The sequence below is a fragment of the Stomoxys calcitrans genome, chromosome 2 (genome assembly GCF_963082655.1).
Source record: "Stomoxys calcitrans chromosome 2, idStoCalc2.1, whole genome shotgun sequence".
In the NCBI taxonomy this organism is placed as follows: domain Eukaryota; kingdom Metazoa; phylum Arthropoda; class Insecta; order Diptera; family Muscidae; genus Stomoxys; species Stomoxys calcitrans.
The window spans coordinates 6,650,241-6,666,490 of NC_081553.1; the positions used below are offsets into that span (position 1 = coordinate 6,650,241).

At 38.0% G+C, this 16,250-nt stretch overlaps 1 protein-coding gene across 2 annotated transcripts in view; it reads left to right on the forward strand.

The window, feature by feature from the left end:
- The window catches only part of LOC106083333 (elongation of very long chain fatty acids protein 7), a 38,713-nt gene extending 34,922 nt beyond the window's left edge, over nucleotides 1-3,791 (forward strand). For both annotated transcript variants that reach the window (XM_059361940.1, XM_013246273.2), the window contains 3 exons: nucleotides 2,188-2,378; nucleotides 2,450-2,693; nucleotides 2,767-3,791. In XM_059361940.1, coding sequence (XP_059217923.1) covers nucleotides 2,188-2,378; nucleotides 2,450-2,693; nucleotides 2,767-3,197 — 866 coding nt within the window. In that variant the 3' untranslated portion in view covers nucleotides 3,198-3,791. The remainder of the gene's footprint in view (nucleotides 1-2,187; nucleotides 2,379-2,449; nucleotides 2,694-2,766) is intronic.
- The last annotated feature ends 12,459 nt before the right edge of the window (nucleotides 3,792-16,250 follow it).

The following is a 16,250-nucleotide window of genomic DNA, read 5'->3' on the forward strand; positions in this document are numbered from 1 at the left end:
AATGTCGGGGAGAAAATCCTTTTGCACAGAGGTGGAACCCATTAGGCAAACGGAGTGAAGAAAAGGTGTGTCAAAGTCGACTGAATTATACGCAAAAGGTTACTAACATTTAAATTTAAACCTTGCTGCCACAAGGTGGCCGAAGTGATGTTGGTATCTCAGATAGTGATGATGCATTCCTGATTAGAATGCAAAAAAACATCTGCGACCTAATTTTGGATGTCGGATGGATGTAAGTTTGAAAAAGGCAATGCCGTATACTATTTGTTTAGATGATCTCTCGGCACATTCTCGCTAGCTATCCCTTCTAGTTCCTACCGTTGAACAATCCAGATCGCTTTGAAAAAGCCCCTCAACTTGCGAATGTTAACATTCTCTAAATCAGACAAGATCTGTTGGGTCAGACATCGAATCCGATCTACTCATTTGCGGATGACAGTAATCTCTGTCAATCGACCATAGGTCGAGTCTTCGAGAGATTGAGGCCAAGAGGCGGGTTATGGACTTCGAGTGGGGCCGAGTCTTCGAGAGATTGAGGACAAGAGGTGGGTTATGGAATACACTCTGCCAGGATTTGCTGTCCATTTCCATAGACTCAGTGCTGCTTGTTGTCACACAAACGATTCGCTGACCCATTACGATCATCTTTGTCTATCAACACTGTAAATGTTGAGCAATCAGAAGCTCTTGATTTTCTGGGCATAAAAATACAAAGTGATGTCCGTTGGGCTAAACGTTGTAAGAATTACTTCACTCCGTCTGCTCTTCTTAACATGTACACCACATTCATAAGACCGAAAATGGAGTACAACTCACATGTGGGGGCTGGAGCTTCAAAAGCATCCCCGGAGCTACTGGACCGTATACAGAGGATAGCGATGACGTTGAGTGGGGACAATGAGATATCCAACTCTATTGCCTCCTTTCATCATCGTCGTAATGTGGGTTGTTTGGCGCTGTTCCATCGGTATTTTAATGGTGTGTGTTCGTCTGATATTCGTCTTCTTTTTGTGTAATATCAGGGATACTAGACATTTCAGAAACTCACACCCGTTTGTAATTGGTTGGTCAGCGGACCGCACAATGCCTGATAGAGAGAATTCTTATTTCGCCCGAACCGTTCGTATGTGAAATCGATTTCCGGCTAATGGTTATCCAACCCACTTTGACATCCAAAGATTTAAGACAAATGTCAATAAGCAATACTCATCAGCTCGTCTGCTCTACAATTCCCTGGAATATCTCGGTGGGGCGGCACCCAGAACAGCAGAATTTTGAACTGTTCAGCCATCCCGTTGAGAGATCGGGCTGCCTGTGAAGATATTTATGCCTATCGTCGTGTGTCATTATATCTTAGCCATACCAACAATTCGTCAGCCATTCTAGTTTGGAACCATCCGTTAAGTAGTCTATGTAACTTCTATTTCCAGGGTTGTCGTAGTTCCAATCGAATTTATTAGAAATAGTGGTACAGTACTGTTTATCAAAAAGCGGCTCAGGAGTAATCCTCACTGCTTGGTCAAAATATCGTTGAAAATTAGGAAATTGGTTTTGCGACAAGACAACAGTGTACCGAGTTAAAGACCCAAAATTGCCTTACAAATAGGAACGTCTTTAAATGTTAAGTTTTTGCAGGTTTTTAAGGTTAAGCTGTTAATTGCTTATCTGCTTCTGTAATGCGCTGACATTTCTTTCTTTCGCTTAAGCCACTAAAAATGGTTAGTAATTGTTGCCCGCCTTACATTGCAAATGACAATGTTGGCCATGAACTAAAGAACAGGGCAAACTTCTCATATATCAATGAGTGCAGTCGGATTCTAGTTTAAGCTCAATCATAACAGGCCTCCTTTCTACAGCCGAGTCCGAACATCGAGCCTAACATGCGACAGCTTTTTGAAGAGAAGTTTTTACATGGCAAAGTAACTCACGAATGTTGCCAGGATTAGGTGGGGAAAACCACCGATAAAAATATTTCCTGATGGTCTCGCCAGAATTCGAACCAAGGCGTTCTGCGTCATAAGCGGACATGCTAGGCTTGTTAGCTGTCTTACACTTATTAGCTATCAAAAACTACCAAGCTATCTCGAGCAGAAAAACTGACGAATTTTGTAGGGAAACATTTGGACCACATGTTTTTGATTAGTTTTTATAGTTGTTTTAATCAAACAATTTTTTTAACCCTTTCAGACGAAACCATTGACAGCTGGTTCCTAATGAATTCTCCAGGCCCCGTATTCAGCATAGTAGCACTTTATTTGATGATTGTTTTGAAGATCGGTCCTACCTTTATGAAAAACCGTCAACCCTATCAACTAAAGAAAATCATGGTTGCCTATAATGCCTTCCAGGTGTGCTACTCAATATGGATGTGTCGTACGGTAATTATTGCTCACCCGTAATTTTCTAACATGATATCTTCTATAGGAAAAGAGAAATTTTTATTTTTTAGTCTTGGCGTGAAAGTCGTATCACTGATACGCTGATGTCCAAGAAGTGCGAAATTCATCGAACTCGCGAACAGAGTTTGGCCTTATACTCGGGTGCATGGTTCTACTTTTTCTCAAAGATCATTGATCTGTTGGACACCTGCTTCTTTGTGTTGCGTAAAAAGCAAAATCAAGTCACTTTCTTGCATGTATATCATCACACCATTACAGCATTGTTCTCATGGATGTACTTGAAATATGCTCCAGGTAAATTGTGAAACTTTTGGTTCTTGAAGTGCCCATTAACCTATTTCGTTTTTTTTTATTACGTATATTGCAGGCGAGCAAGGCGTTGTCATTGGCATCCTCAACTCTGGAGTCCACATCATCATGTATTTCTATTATATGGTCGCCGCCATGGGCCCCCAATATCAGAAATACTTGTGGTGGAAGAAGTACATGACCAGCATCCAGTTGATACAATTCGTTCTGATTATGGCCTACATGGTTACCATTGCCCTCAAAGGCTGCAACATGCCCAAGACGTTAACATTCTTCTTCATTGCCAACACCATGATCTTCCTCTATCTGTTTGGTAATTTCTACAAAAGGACCTACAAGACGAAGAATGGTGGAGCCACCAAGGCTGCCATTCAAGCAGCCAATGGCTTGGGCTGCATACCCTCCAAGGCCTTCCTGTCGCAGGGCGACCAAATGAAACGATTAATCGATAACAACAATAACACTATTAAATCGACCAAAGCTGAATAGAACCAATGGTGAACAGGGGGGTATTTTTATTATAATTTTTTTCGTACAAGTGTACTACTAAGTTAATTTAGTCGTAAGCCATCGTCGTAAAGTTAGTTCTTCCTTCATCATGCTGTTTAATTTTTAGTTGTACTCCTAAGTAGGTTTGATTTGTAAATGTTTTCTATTGTTTATTTCGAGCCGATTTCGTTTCTTCTCCCGCCTTGTTTTGATTTACTCACTTTGGTCCAACTCGCCGTAGCTGCTCCATCTGAGAGGCTTTTTGTGTTGGACTATGCCGTCATTTCAATTTGTGTGTGTGAATGTGATATAGTATGTCTGATTCATTTTAGTTTGTAAATATGTTTGTGTGAATGTCTGTCTGTATCAAAGGATGTCACCAATACACACGTACGTCGATGTTTTATGTGCGTGTGATTGTCCTGGGCCCCATTTAGAATCCCAAAGGAGAAACGAAAGCGATTTTCGTCATTATAAATGCAAACACAAACATATGCACATGCAATGTATGTATGTATCAACTTCTGTTGGTACACATGTATGTGTGTTAATGCATGTTTTTCCATATGCAAATAAAAGGATTCAAAAAGATAATGGAACAGTTAAGCCCATTTATTGCAATTATTCTTTGAACCAAGTAAGTATAAGTGGGCTAAAACATCTAAGGACTGGGGCTCAGTTAATACATGGATTATGTTGAAGAAATCATACCCGACATTATGGCTTCTAAGGGCTAGTGAAGTAAAACCGGGGGATCATTTTATTTAAGGGCTTATCTTTTTTTATTTAATAAGAAATAAGTTGTAAGCGTTTAAGGGTACTGCACGTTCTAAATTTCACCTCAATCGAATGAAAATTAATGTTTCCAGAGACTCAAGCAGAAAATTTTTATTGGATGGCTTCACTCGTTCCAACTCTATCGTGATTTCGACAGTTAGCCAAAACATTTCATTACAATTAAATAAATCTAGAAACGAATGCCTTAATAGGCTCAAGAAGTTCAGTAATCGTTATAATTTTAATAGCAGACCTTTCATTTGAGCCACATATTTGCATGGTCGAAAAATTTTTTCCCTTTGGGGGTGTTTTGGGAAGGAGTGATGCCCTAAATATATGGTCCTACATTTCGATATCATATTTGCATCTACTCCCAAATACCTTTATTTGAGCCCCATATTGCGATGGTCACTAAAAAATAGCTGTTTGTGGGGTATTTTGGGAAAGGTTCCGAAAATGGGTATCAATTCTTGCTCTACCCTCCAAAATCTTTCATTTAAGCCCCACATTGTCATGGTCGGTAAATATGCCCGATTTAGGGGTGTTTGGGGAGTGGGGTGGTCCCACAAATTCTAAGCCCTGAAAATATATCAGCAGCGTGCTCTATTCTCATATATCTATATATCATTTATATGAACTCCATATTGCCATTGCCCTCAAAATTGGATATCAAATTCGTTTTCAAATTTCATTTAAACTCCTTATTGCAACAGTCAGCAAATATGTCCGGTTTGGGGTATTGGCCCTGAAATCTATGAATATTTAGTTCCACTCTCTTTAAGACCCAAATTGTCTTGGTGAGCAAATACGTCCTATTTGGGGGCTGTTATGGTGGTGGGACGTCCGCTAGACAGTTGGCCCCTAATGTTGATATCCGATACGTGGTCTACTCCCAAATACCTTTAATTTGAGCACCATATTTCCATAGTCGGCAAACATGACCGGCTTGGGGGTGTTTTGGGGGATCGGCGGCCACTCAGTGAGTCCCACATTTGGGACCACATTTGGATATCCGGTTCGTATTCTGCATTCAAATACCTTTTATTTAAGCCCCATATTCCCATGGTCAGTAAATAAGTCCTGTTTGGGGGGTGTTTTGGGAAAGGGGTGGACCCCCTGTAACGTGGTCCCACATTTGGATATCAAATTCATATTCTACTCGCAAATACCTTTCATTTGAGTCCCATATTGCCATGGTCGGTAAATATGTCCGATTTAGGGGTGTTCTGGGGCTTGATGTGGTCCTCCTAGCACTTGGTAGGACAATTGGATATCAAATACGTTTTCTTATCCTAAATACCTTTCTTTTGAGTCCCATATTGTCGTGATTGGTCTAAATATATGATTGGTAGATTTTAGGGAGGGGCAGCCCCCCTAGGTACCCCATCCGAAATTTGGATACCAAATTTTTATTTTTAGGGTACTAAATGAGAGCACACAAAATTTCGCATAAATCGCACCACCCATCTCCGAGATCTGGCGTCTCTGAAAATTAGGGTAAGGGGGAGGGTCCACCCCCCCTTCAGATATCAAAAAATGTAGTACCCTATTTTCACCACGGGGTCATTATGCACCATCTCTGAAAATTTCAAGAAAATCGCTTCAGCCGTTTCTGAGTCTATAAGGAACACACAGACATACAAACAAACAAACAAACCTATGAACAAACACAAATTGATTTTTATATATAACAAGATTAGGGAGGAAGGTTTAGTTCAAGCTATACTTTTCGATATCGACCATATCTGACGTAGGTGTCAATGTATATCATACAACTCGCTGTTAAGGTTTGAAATCGGATGAAAAATTCGGAGATCTGTCCCAATAGCTTCATTTTTGTCACTAGAAAGACCAACATTTTGAATATGCCTAGTTAGACCAAACCGGTCTAAATAATGATTTTAAGCTGAAAAATTTTGTGATTGAAACAATTTTTTTTTTGATGACTATGTTCCTTTAAATAATCTGAGATATATTTCAGTTAAATAATTAAAATAACAAGAATAAATAATAATTCACTGAATAATATATAGATATTAATTTAAAAAAAAGGAAGCCAGATCGGGAGATCAGTTTATGTGGGATCTTTTTTAGGTTAAGTACAGATTCGGACCATAGGTGGTCATCACGCTGAATGTCGGTAAAATCGGCTAACAATTACGCCATTTAGGGCGATCGTCCATAAGAACGGGCGATCGGTTTATACGGTAGCTCTATTAGGCTATTCATTTATTATTATTGATGAAAAAATTACATTATTTAAGCAAAACAAATAAGGACGGGCTAAAGTCGAGAAAAGCCGACTTTTTAATACCCTACACTACTTTGGGGATGCATGGTAAGTCGTCAAAATTAAATTTTGTTTAAATTTGAAATAAATAATTTCAAGATCCGTACATATTGTGGGTGTCACCGAGGCTTTTCGTCGACGGCGGCGGCTTGGCCAAAACCTTTGTCGGCGGCGACGGCTCGTCAGCTGTGCCGATTGAAAAATACAAATCAGCGGCTGTGCCGATTCCAAAATTTAATTTGGCGGCTACATACAAATATAATTTTTTGCAATTTTGTCTTTCAATTTTATATATTCCAATAAAATTAAAGACGATTCCATAGCATAGCAAAAGTTTTTCTATGGCGCCAATAGGAATATACTAACAACAAAAAAAAAAAATGTTATCTTGCACTAAAATTGTGCCTGTGAGTATTTTTATTGCAAAAAACTTTGTCTTAAGGATTTCTACAATAAAGATAGTTATTAAGATCGTTCAATGTCGAAAGTTTTCACAAAACATTATTTCGCTTATTGTACAAATCCTCAACTTGCAACTACGAAAGAAAATGTATGTTGTAATAGCTCCATGCAACATGAAATAAAGTTGTTTGCAAATAAAAACGATTAATTAAATAAAAACAACGATTAATTAAATATAACAAGTCAGAGCGTGCTAAGTTCGGCCGGGCCGAATCTTATATACCCTCCACCATGGTGGTATCTCTTTATTGCTATTGGAACTGTATGAACATTGTAGAAGTTATTGTGTAATATTTCAGTCCATTCGGATAAGAATTGCGCCTTGTAAGGGCTCAAGAAGCAAAATCGGGAGATCGGATTATATGGGAGCTGTATCAGGCAATAGGTCGATTCAGACCATATTGGACACGTATGTTGAAGGTCATGAGAGAAATCGTTGCACTAAATGTCTGTCACATCGGATGAGAATTGCGCCCTCTAGCGGCTCAAGAAGTCCAGATCCCAGATCGGTTTATATGGCAACTATATCAGGTTATGTACCAATTTGCGCCATACTAAACACAGTTGTTGGAAGTCATAACAAAACACCTCATGCGAAATTTTAGCCAAATCGGATAAGAATTGCGCCCCCTTAAAAGCTTAAGGATTCAAGAGTCAAGATCGGTTTATATGGCAGCTATATCAGGTTATGAACCGATTTGAACCTTACTTAACACAGATGTTGGAAGTGATACTATAACACCACGTGCAAAATTTCAGTCAAATCGGAAAATTGCGCCCTCTAGAGGCTTAAGAAGTTAAGACCCTAGATCGGTTTATAAGGCAGCTTTATCAAACCATGGACAGATTTGGCCTATTTGCAGTCCCAGCCAACCTACACTAATAAAAAGTATTTGTGCAAAATTTCAAGCGCCTAGCTTTATTCCATTCGAAAGTTAGCGTGCTTTCGACAGACAGACGGACGGACATGGTTAGATCGACTTAAAACGTCATGACGATCAAGAATATAAATACATACTTTATGGGGTTTTAGACGCATATTTCAAGGTGTTACTAATAGAATGACGAAATTAGTATACCCCCATCATATGGTGTAGGGTATACAAATCAATTTGTGTTTGTTTGTTTGGCGGAACCGATTTTCTTGAAATGTTCACTGAAAATAGCGCGGTGAAAATAGGGTACTACATTTTTGATATCAGAACGGGAGGCGGACCCTCCCCCTAACCCTAATTTTCAGAACCCCCAGATTATGGGACTCAAATGAAAGGTATTTGAGAGTAGGAAACGTATCCGATATCCAACTGTGGGACCAGTTATTTGGGAGACCTCCCAAAACCCTAAAACACTCTTAAATTGGACATATGACAATATGGGGCTCAAATGAAAGGTATTTGGGAGTAGAGAATGAAATTAAAATCCACTTTCGAGACCAAGTTTCTGGGGGCCCACCCATCCCAAAAACACCTCCTGGGACCAAGTGTTTGGGGGGTCACCCCTGCCCAAAACACCCACAAAGAGGACCAAGATACAAAGAGGACCACAAAGAAAGAGAACGTGCAACAAAAAGGGGCTGTTTGCTGCCGAATTGACATCTAAATACCATTAAACTGGCTTTGTCGCCATCTTCTAGTCTACACTACTAATTTCCAGTGTAGACATAAATGTTTTGGCTGCAATCAAAATTTTCAAAACCAAAAACGCTTTAATGGCAAAAATGTTTCGATAGCCGCAAACGTTTACCGGACCAGTATGTGTCTCTCCTACTAGATTGGACGAAAATATACATTGTTGCACATTACTGTGTACGTACACAAGAAAATAATCCCAAGCAGAGCAATCGGTTTGCACATAATTACAATTGTGTGTTCGTCATTGGTATAGACTGATTGCGGATCGTCAACTCGGAAAGTGAACATTTTTAAAGTTTCGCCTTAGAAACAAAAATACTGGTATGACCAATGACAAAAAATTGACTGCCAGGTAAAGAAAACAAAACACACGATAAAGAAATGCCTATCCCATAGTAGGTATTTGAATGTGCGAAAACAACAACTCCCATTTTTTTGTAGGATAAGTAATACAGCAGATAATATGACAAAAATCCATAACAAATTGTGCGAAAATGGAAAGCTTTTAATATAATTCTGTTTCATAACATCGATATAAATCCAAATAAACTGTGAAAGAGTTTGAATTACCAAATGAGATCTGCTTATAATTGGTAAACATTTGAGTTTGACTTATGTTTTAATTGATAAAATGATAAAATTGAACTTGACATCCTTTTTCATATGAACAGTCTATTTTAAAATTAATAATAAACATGACATTAAATTAATTTATAAATAAAGAAAAAACTAGTTGAAATCTTGAATAACATGTATATGTATTGTCAAAGTAAAATACTTTTAATATGTATCACAAATCTGAATCTGAATCGATTTATTAGGCATTTCAAGCGTCACTAGAGATTTCGATAGCAACCCCCTTGGCTACGTCCCTGGTTGAGAGTATAAATTTTAATTTAAGTTAGTATATATATTGAGTCTTTTTTATATAAATGGTGGAGGGTATACAAAAATATGGTTTAGAAACTAGTCGCAATTACACTGCGGACGCCTAAAGGTATGCCTTATTTTCATCTAAATAAAATAAATATTTTATGAATTTTCTAGTTCATGACTTAACGACTTTATATCAAGGTGCTACAATAACCACATCTTTTTCAATAAAACTATAAAATAATCTACATTTGTGTTATTTATTGTTTTAGAGATATTGATATATTGAGCCTAGGTTAGATACGTCTTAATACATACGCTTTAACCGAAACCGTTTTGTTATTAAAATGAATCGATGTGATAATGGTGCCCTTCTTAGCTCCTTCATTCATTTCGGGTGATTAGATTATGATTGTTGCCGTTTAGTTGTTATTTGTTGTCCGGACCGTTGTTTTGGTGGTCAAGATCATGGCTAAATGATCGAACAAACCCGTTTCGAGTGTATATTCAATATGACTGCGGGCTGTGTCTTTTTGTGTTTGAGATTCACTAATCGCCACAGAGATGCAGCGGTTTGTTGTTTACAGTTTCACTTCCGGAAACAACCGAAAAGCGATCTTGAAGAACAAGTCAAAGACTAGAATGGTTATAGGCTTCTTCTATTCTAATACATATTCAATTAAAGTATCAAAAATTATCGATATCAGATGTTTACATGTGCATATGTGTATCTGAGCCAGTTATCTTTAAGAACTAAGAAAAAGAGAAACGAAAATTACCACCATCTTCAGGTTTTGATTTTGTGATGAGAATTTAGATTTGTTGTAATTCATTAGTTCAAGGCTAATATCGGCACAGTTTAATGATGAGTTTCTAATAGTTTCCTCTTAGTATCTTATTCAATCGGATGAACAAACCCCAGACAGCTATGACAGGTTATGACAGCTTATCACAAAAGCAAAACGAACATAGGGTTACTAACTTTTTAAAATGTGAATTTTATTATCTGAGAAATAAGCAATTCAATTGATTCCCAGCAATGAAATTAAACAAAATTCCGTTTGCACAGAGTATATGTTTATGTTTTACGTAAGAATTTCGTAATAAAAACTTACTTTTATAAAGGTTCAAGAAAATTATATTAAAATATTTGGGTCAGTATTAACGAATAAAACTGATGACCTTCAAAAATGATACGATCATAAATCTCTCTTTTGAAAGTCTAGTTCTCATGGTGAAGCTTTTTTTAAATAAAATATTAATGATTGAAGAAATAGACGCCAATCATTGAATTAAAGCAAAAACTGCAGAATAATGAAGATATCTCAAAATTATATAAAAGCTTTTTACCTGCAAAAAATTTGACATTTTAGATATTGTTAAAATTTTTCCAATTATATTTTTATGGAAAATAAACAATATTAATTTAATTCTCTTTCGAGACGAATTCAATGATCGGAGATTTTTCTGCAATGAAAAAAGGAAGCCTGAGATCACCACACACACCAACCACTATGGGACGCGTTTCGTCTTTTGTTAGTAGACTTTTCAACCATATCAGACGTGAAGGCTTCAAGGAGCGCACGTTAGTACGTTGGTATGTTGTATTTGTATCGTATTTATTGCGAAAACGCCTGTATGACACAAATACCCCATTACCCACGCACGACAACCCTATCCCCTAGCTATTTCTTTCCCAATGCATGTGTTTGTTTAACGGCAGATTTTCGAAATAGCGGTCGAACGCATAAAGCTGAACCGATTTAGACCTTAACTGGCGTAGTTGTTTTTTTTCTCAAGGGAATGTCCCCTATATATGCAGTGCATTGCGTTGGTAATTAGAAAAATTAAGGGTTGGAGGGTGGAAACAGGGAGTATTGTTTATTTATATTCGTCTTAAATTGCTGAACGTCAATGTCGGTGGAAAAGACATTAGCCGGAAGTCGATACCACTTACGAATGGTTCGGGCGAAAAATTAAAATTCTCCGTAATACATGTATCGGTCGACTGGCGGGTGTGAATTCCTCGCAATTCTTGTATTCCTGGTGAACCTCCAAACGTCAGGGTTAAGAAGACGAATATGGAACACATGTCATGAAAATAACGATAGAGCAATATAACGCTACCCACATTCCGACAATGTTCAAGAGAATCCATAAAGTTGGATACTCTACTGTCCCCAATCAAGTAGCTTCTAGAATGATTTTGGAGCTCCTGTTAATATATGAGAGTTATATTCCATCCTCGGCCTGATGTAGGTAGTATTCATATTGAGAAGATAAGAAGAGGTGAAATATTTCTTGCACCGCTTAAGAAAACCCAAACACTTTAATGCTTCTTTCGAGACTTGAATGCTTCTCAGAATTTCAAGAGCATCTGACTGCTCAATATCTATAACGTCGATAGATATCGATGACTGTAGTGGGTCAGTGAATCGCTTGTGAGACAAGAAACAGCACTGCGTCTTCTGTGCGTTAAAAGTCTACTCTGTTCATTCTTCCCTACTCAGAAATAGCCAATAAATCCTGGAAGGGCGTCTCATCCACAATGGGCCTCCTGTCCACAATTTCTTGAGGACTGGGCCTATGGTCGAATTAATATGAATAGCACAGACTACTGTCATCGGCAAATTAGTTGACTGGATTCGAAGTCTGACCCAAGAGATCGTTAATGAAAATAAGAAAAAGGGAAGGGGAAAGGACAGAGCCTTGTGGCACACCTGCGGTCAATGTATACTCATCGGATGAGAACCCAGTTACAACAACTCGTATAGTGCTATCTCTGAGAAAGATCGATATAAATCGAACGAAGTTATTACCGACTCCAAAAGCGACAAGCTTTGATAATAGTGCCAACATGCCAAACCCTATCAAATGCCTTGGAGATATCCAGAGCCACGACCTTACTCTCACCAAACTGGTGGATAGAGCGACTCCATCGTTCCGACAAAAATGTCATTAGGTTTCTCGTAGAGCGATTTCTGCGGAACCCATACTGCCTATCGCTAAGAAGGACATTGGCTGAACATATGAACGCGCTGCGAAAACTGCGAAATGCATCCTCTTTTGATTTGACAGCATCTCTGCATGCCCGGCAATTACAGAAAAATCGCAGAAAGACTCCAGAATGTGTTCGTTGAATTCAACCTAGGGTATCAATTGTGATGGTTGTTGCCGATTCAACAAGTGTGAATACCGAGTAAAAGACAGGTGTTGTAGTTCGACTGCAGCAAATGTTCGATGAGAAAGTTCACTCCACGCCCAACTTCATCCGTTGCCAACACCATGTGCTCCATAGGTTGACTAAATCACCAAACATGAACAAAAATATGGAAATAGGGGGCAGGAGAGACGACATTAAGTTTCTCTTCCAACTCACTCCGTCACTTCGCTGAGGGTAGTAAGATCCTATTTGTAAAGTTTAAGATCCCGAATATCTGCAACACACGCTGAACTGTCTTGCCATCCTAGCTCTTCCTGCGTTTATTCTGATGGCTGATGCACAGAACAGGCTGCGTAAAATCTGCTCTCAAAGGCTGCGTAAAATCTGCTCAAAGCCTGGTTATTGGTTCTATAGTTAATTGATCCGCACTTAAGATTTTGAAGAACTATCTGTAGCTCTGAATGACTACCCAAAAGTTCGCAAATGATTGAAGACCAACTGGAAAAAGGTAAATCTCCTATCAACATTGCCCCAAACAATCAGTTCTCTGAGCGTGCGATCAAAATTACGTAAGACTCATACAACTCCTGTTGCAACAAGGACAACATCCCACTAAGATTCATCCTCTCCAATAACAACGTGAATATCTAACATCCTTGTGGGGTTGATGATCCTATGTTATGTTGCATATATGTGGCTCTGAAACTCATGTTCAATAATATAACTTGAGAAAATTTCCCCAAATGCCGAAATAAAAATTTTAAAATCATCACTTTAAATGTAAGCTTTTATCTAATCTTAAATAAAAACTAATCAAAGATATGAGGTTGCAAAAAGTCATCACCCTAATAAGTATATTAATTTTAATTTTAAAATAGATTGATGCTAAGTTAAATTTATTGTTGTAACATAATTCAAAATCAAATATTTGGCAGTTAAAAGCAGATATCAGTTTGTGATTCAAATTCTTTCAGAATTAATTTGGATCTATTTCGATATTAGTATACACAATTATATTAAAGGCCTTCCATTTTCGCACAATTCTTATGTTTTTGTCTTATTGTCCGTTGTATTCGTTATCTTAAAAACAAAAAGTTACTTATGGGAGTTGTTGTTTTCGCACATTTAAATACCTACTTTGGGATGGACATTTCTTTATCGCGTAAATATTATTGTTGTTTTGTTTTCTTGTACCTGGCAGCAATTTGTCTGTTGCTCTTATGATTTTTGTCATTGGACATACCAGCATTTTTTTATCTAAGGAGAAACTTTAAAAATTTTCATTTTTCGAGTTTACCATTCGCACTCGACCGAGCTTTTCAACATACAGACTGCTCATTGCTCAGTCTATACCAACGACGAGCTCACAGTTGCCATTATATGTAAGGCAGGTCCTATTACTATTACTACTTCTGCTACTTTTATGGTCAACGTTTTATATCTTGAAGCGAAACGTTACACATTTACATTTAAAATAAAACTTCGTAATAAAAGTGTTTTGTTTGTTGTAAAAATTACCTAACTGTTTTATTTTTTGGGCACGTGATTGTATTTTATTTGGCCAGAAAATCACAACCGACCATTGTTGGCGAAGTTCAAACCTCAAAGTGCTTTGTCAAACACCATGGTGGTGGTAAAAAAAACTGCAACAACACTTGAAAAGTTTAGTCGATTGAAGGCTCCAATTCAACGAAATCCATGCCGCAGTGGAATTCAAATGGCTTAAGATCTGAAAATATATGGTGAAAGGTAGCTACATATATAGAGTACGAGCGGCCACCCGAGACAATATTCCATCTAAAGTGATAATATGTGGAGCTATTACTGCTAATGACTGCTCTCTAATCGTTTTCATCTAGCCTGGTGTCAAAGTAATAGCGACTTATTAGAGGAAAAACATTTTGGAGCAAGAATTTTTTATTTTAAAAATATTTCTTTTCGAGCATTTTAAAATCAGAAAGAAGTGCTAAATTCCAGTTTTCTTCATTCAGCTTATTCTCTTAAAACCAGTGAAACAATATGTAGGACTTATAATTGATTTATCAGCCAAATAGAATTATATTTAACAAGTGAAAACGAGCTTAGTTCGTCCGGGCCGAATCTTGGGTACCAGAGATCAAATCGGGAATTGATCGGGGCTTCAATGGTCTCAAGAAATCCCCGATATGATAGGGGACCTATACCACCATATTGACCGATTTGAATAAAACTTGGCACTGATGTTGTACATCATAACACTAGTCTTTTTTCCAAATTTCAGCCAAATTGGAGGAAAACTGAGGCTCCTAGGGTCTCAAGAAGTCAAATCCAAGGATGGATTTATATGGGAACTATATCAGTTATTCCTGCAAAATTAATAAAACTCTGCAGGATGACACTTGCTGATACGCGTTCCTCAGTAAGAATAGGAAAGAATCTCTCCGAACCATTTAATACCAAACGAGGTTTCAGACAAGGAGACAGTCTATTGTGTGATCTCTTTAATATCCTGTTGGAGAATATTATACGAGATGCAGATGTGAATAGATATGGCACACTAATCACAAGAGAACACATGGTACTCGCCTATGCCGACAACATCGACATCATAGGTGGGTCACCGGAATTAGTAGCTGCTGCCTTTGAAAGAATCGAAAGAGAGTCAGTGAAAATGGGTCTGGCAGTAAATGGAGATAAGACGAAATGGATGGTTTCAACTCCCAAAACATCCTGTACAACCAAGCAAATAAAGAAAATGGAGAAAGTTGGTAACCACAACTTTGAGATAGTCAGTAACTTTATCTTCCTCGGCACAGCCGTAACTGAAACGAATGATAGTTTTGAGATTAGGCGAAGAATAATACTGGTAAACAGATGCTACTTGGACTAAGTAAGAAGTTTAGAAACAAGGCCACCTCTCGACAGACGAAGATTACACTATACAAGACACTGATACTACCCGTATTGTTATGTGGTTCTGAAGCACTTGATACTTGTGAAAGCAGATGAGGCAGTGCTTGGAGTATTTGAGAGAAAGATTCTTCGTAAAATATATGAACCAGTTTGCGATAAAGGAGAATAGAGGTGACGTATGAACCACGAGCTGTATGACGACGATAGCATAGTTACATGCATCAAAATGCAAACGGCTGCAATGGCTAGTTCATGTTGTCATAATGGACAAAGAAGCTCCAGCAAGGAAGTCTTTTGAAGGCAAGCACGGTGGTACACGCAAACCGGGAAGACCAAAAGCCCGATGGAAGATCAAGTGGTGGGAAACACCTCGAAACTTGGTGTCAGAGATTTTATAATGAGAGCAGAAGAACGAGGCGCTTAGAACGCTATTCTACGTTCGGCTAGTGGAACAAATATTCTGTCATAGCCAATTAAATTAAGTAAGTTCCAGTTTTTAGTCTGACTTGGATCCAACTTGGCATGGATGTTGGAAATCATAACACATGTCTTTGTGTCAAATTTCAGCCAAATCAGATGAAAGTTTAGGCTTCTAGGGGCTAAAAAATCAAACCCGGGGATCAGTTTATATGGGGGCTATATCAGTTTATTGATTGACTAGGATCGTACTTAACATGAATGCTGGAAGCCATAACACAAGTCTTTGTTCCAAATTTCACCTAAATCAGAAAATAACCTAAATGAAAATTGAGGCTTCTAGGGGCTCAAGATGTCAAATGCTGGGGATCGGTTTATATTAATATTAGTTTATAGACCAACTATGATCGTACTTGACATGGATATTGGAAGTCATAACACAAGTCTTTGTTCCAAAGTTCAGCTAAATCGGATGAAAACTGAGGCTCAAGAAGTCAAATAGGGGGATCGGTTTATATGGGGGCTTTATCCAAATCCGAACCAATATG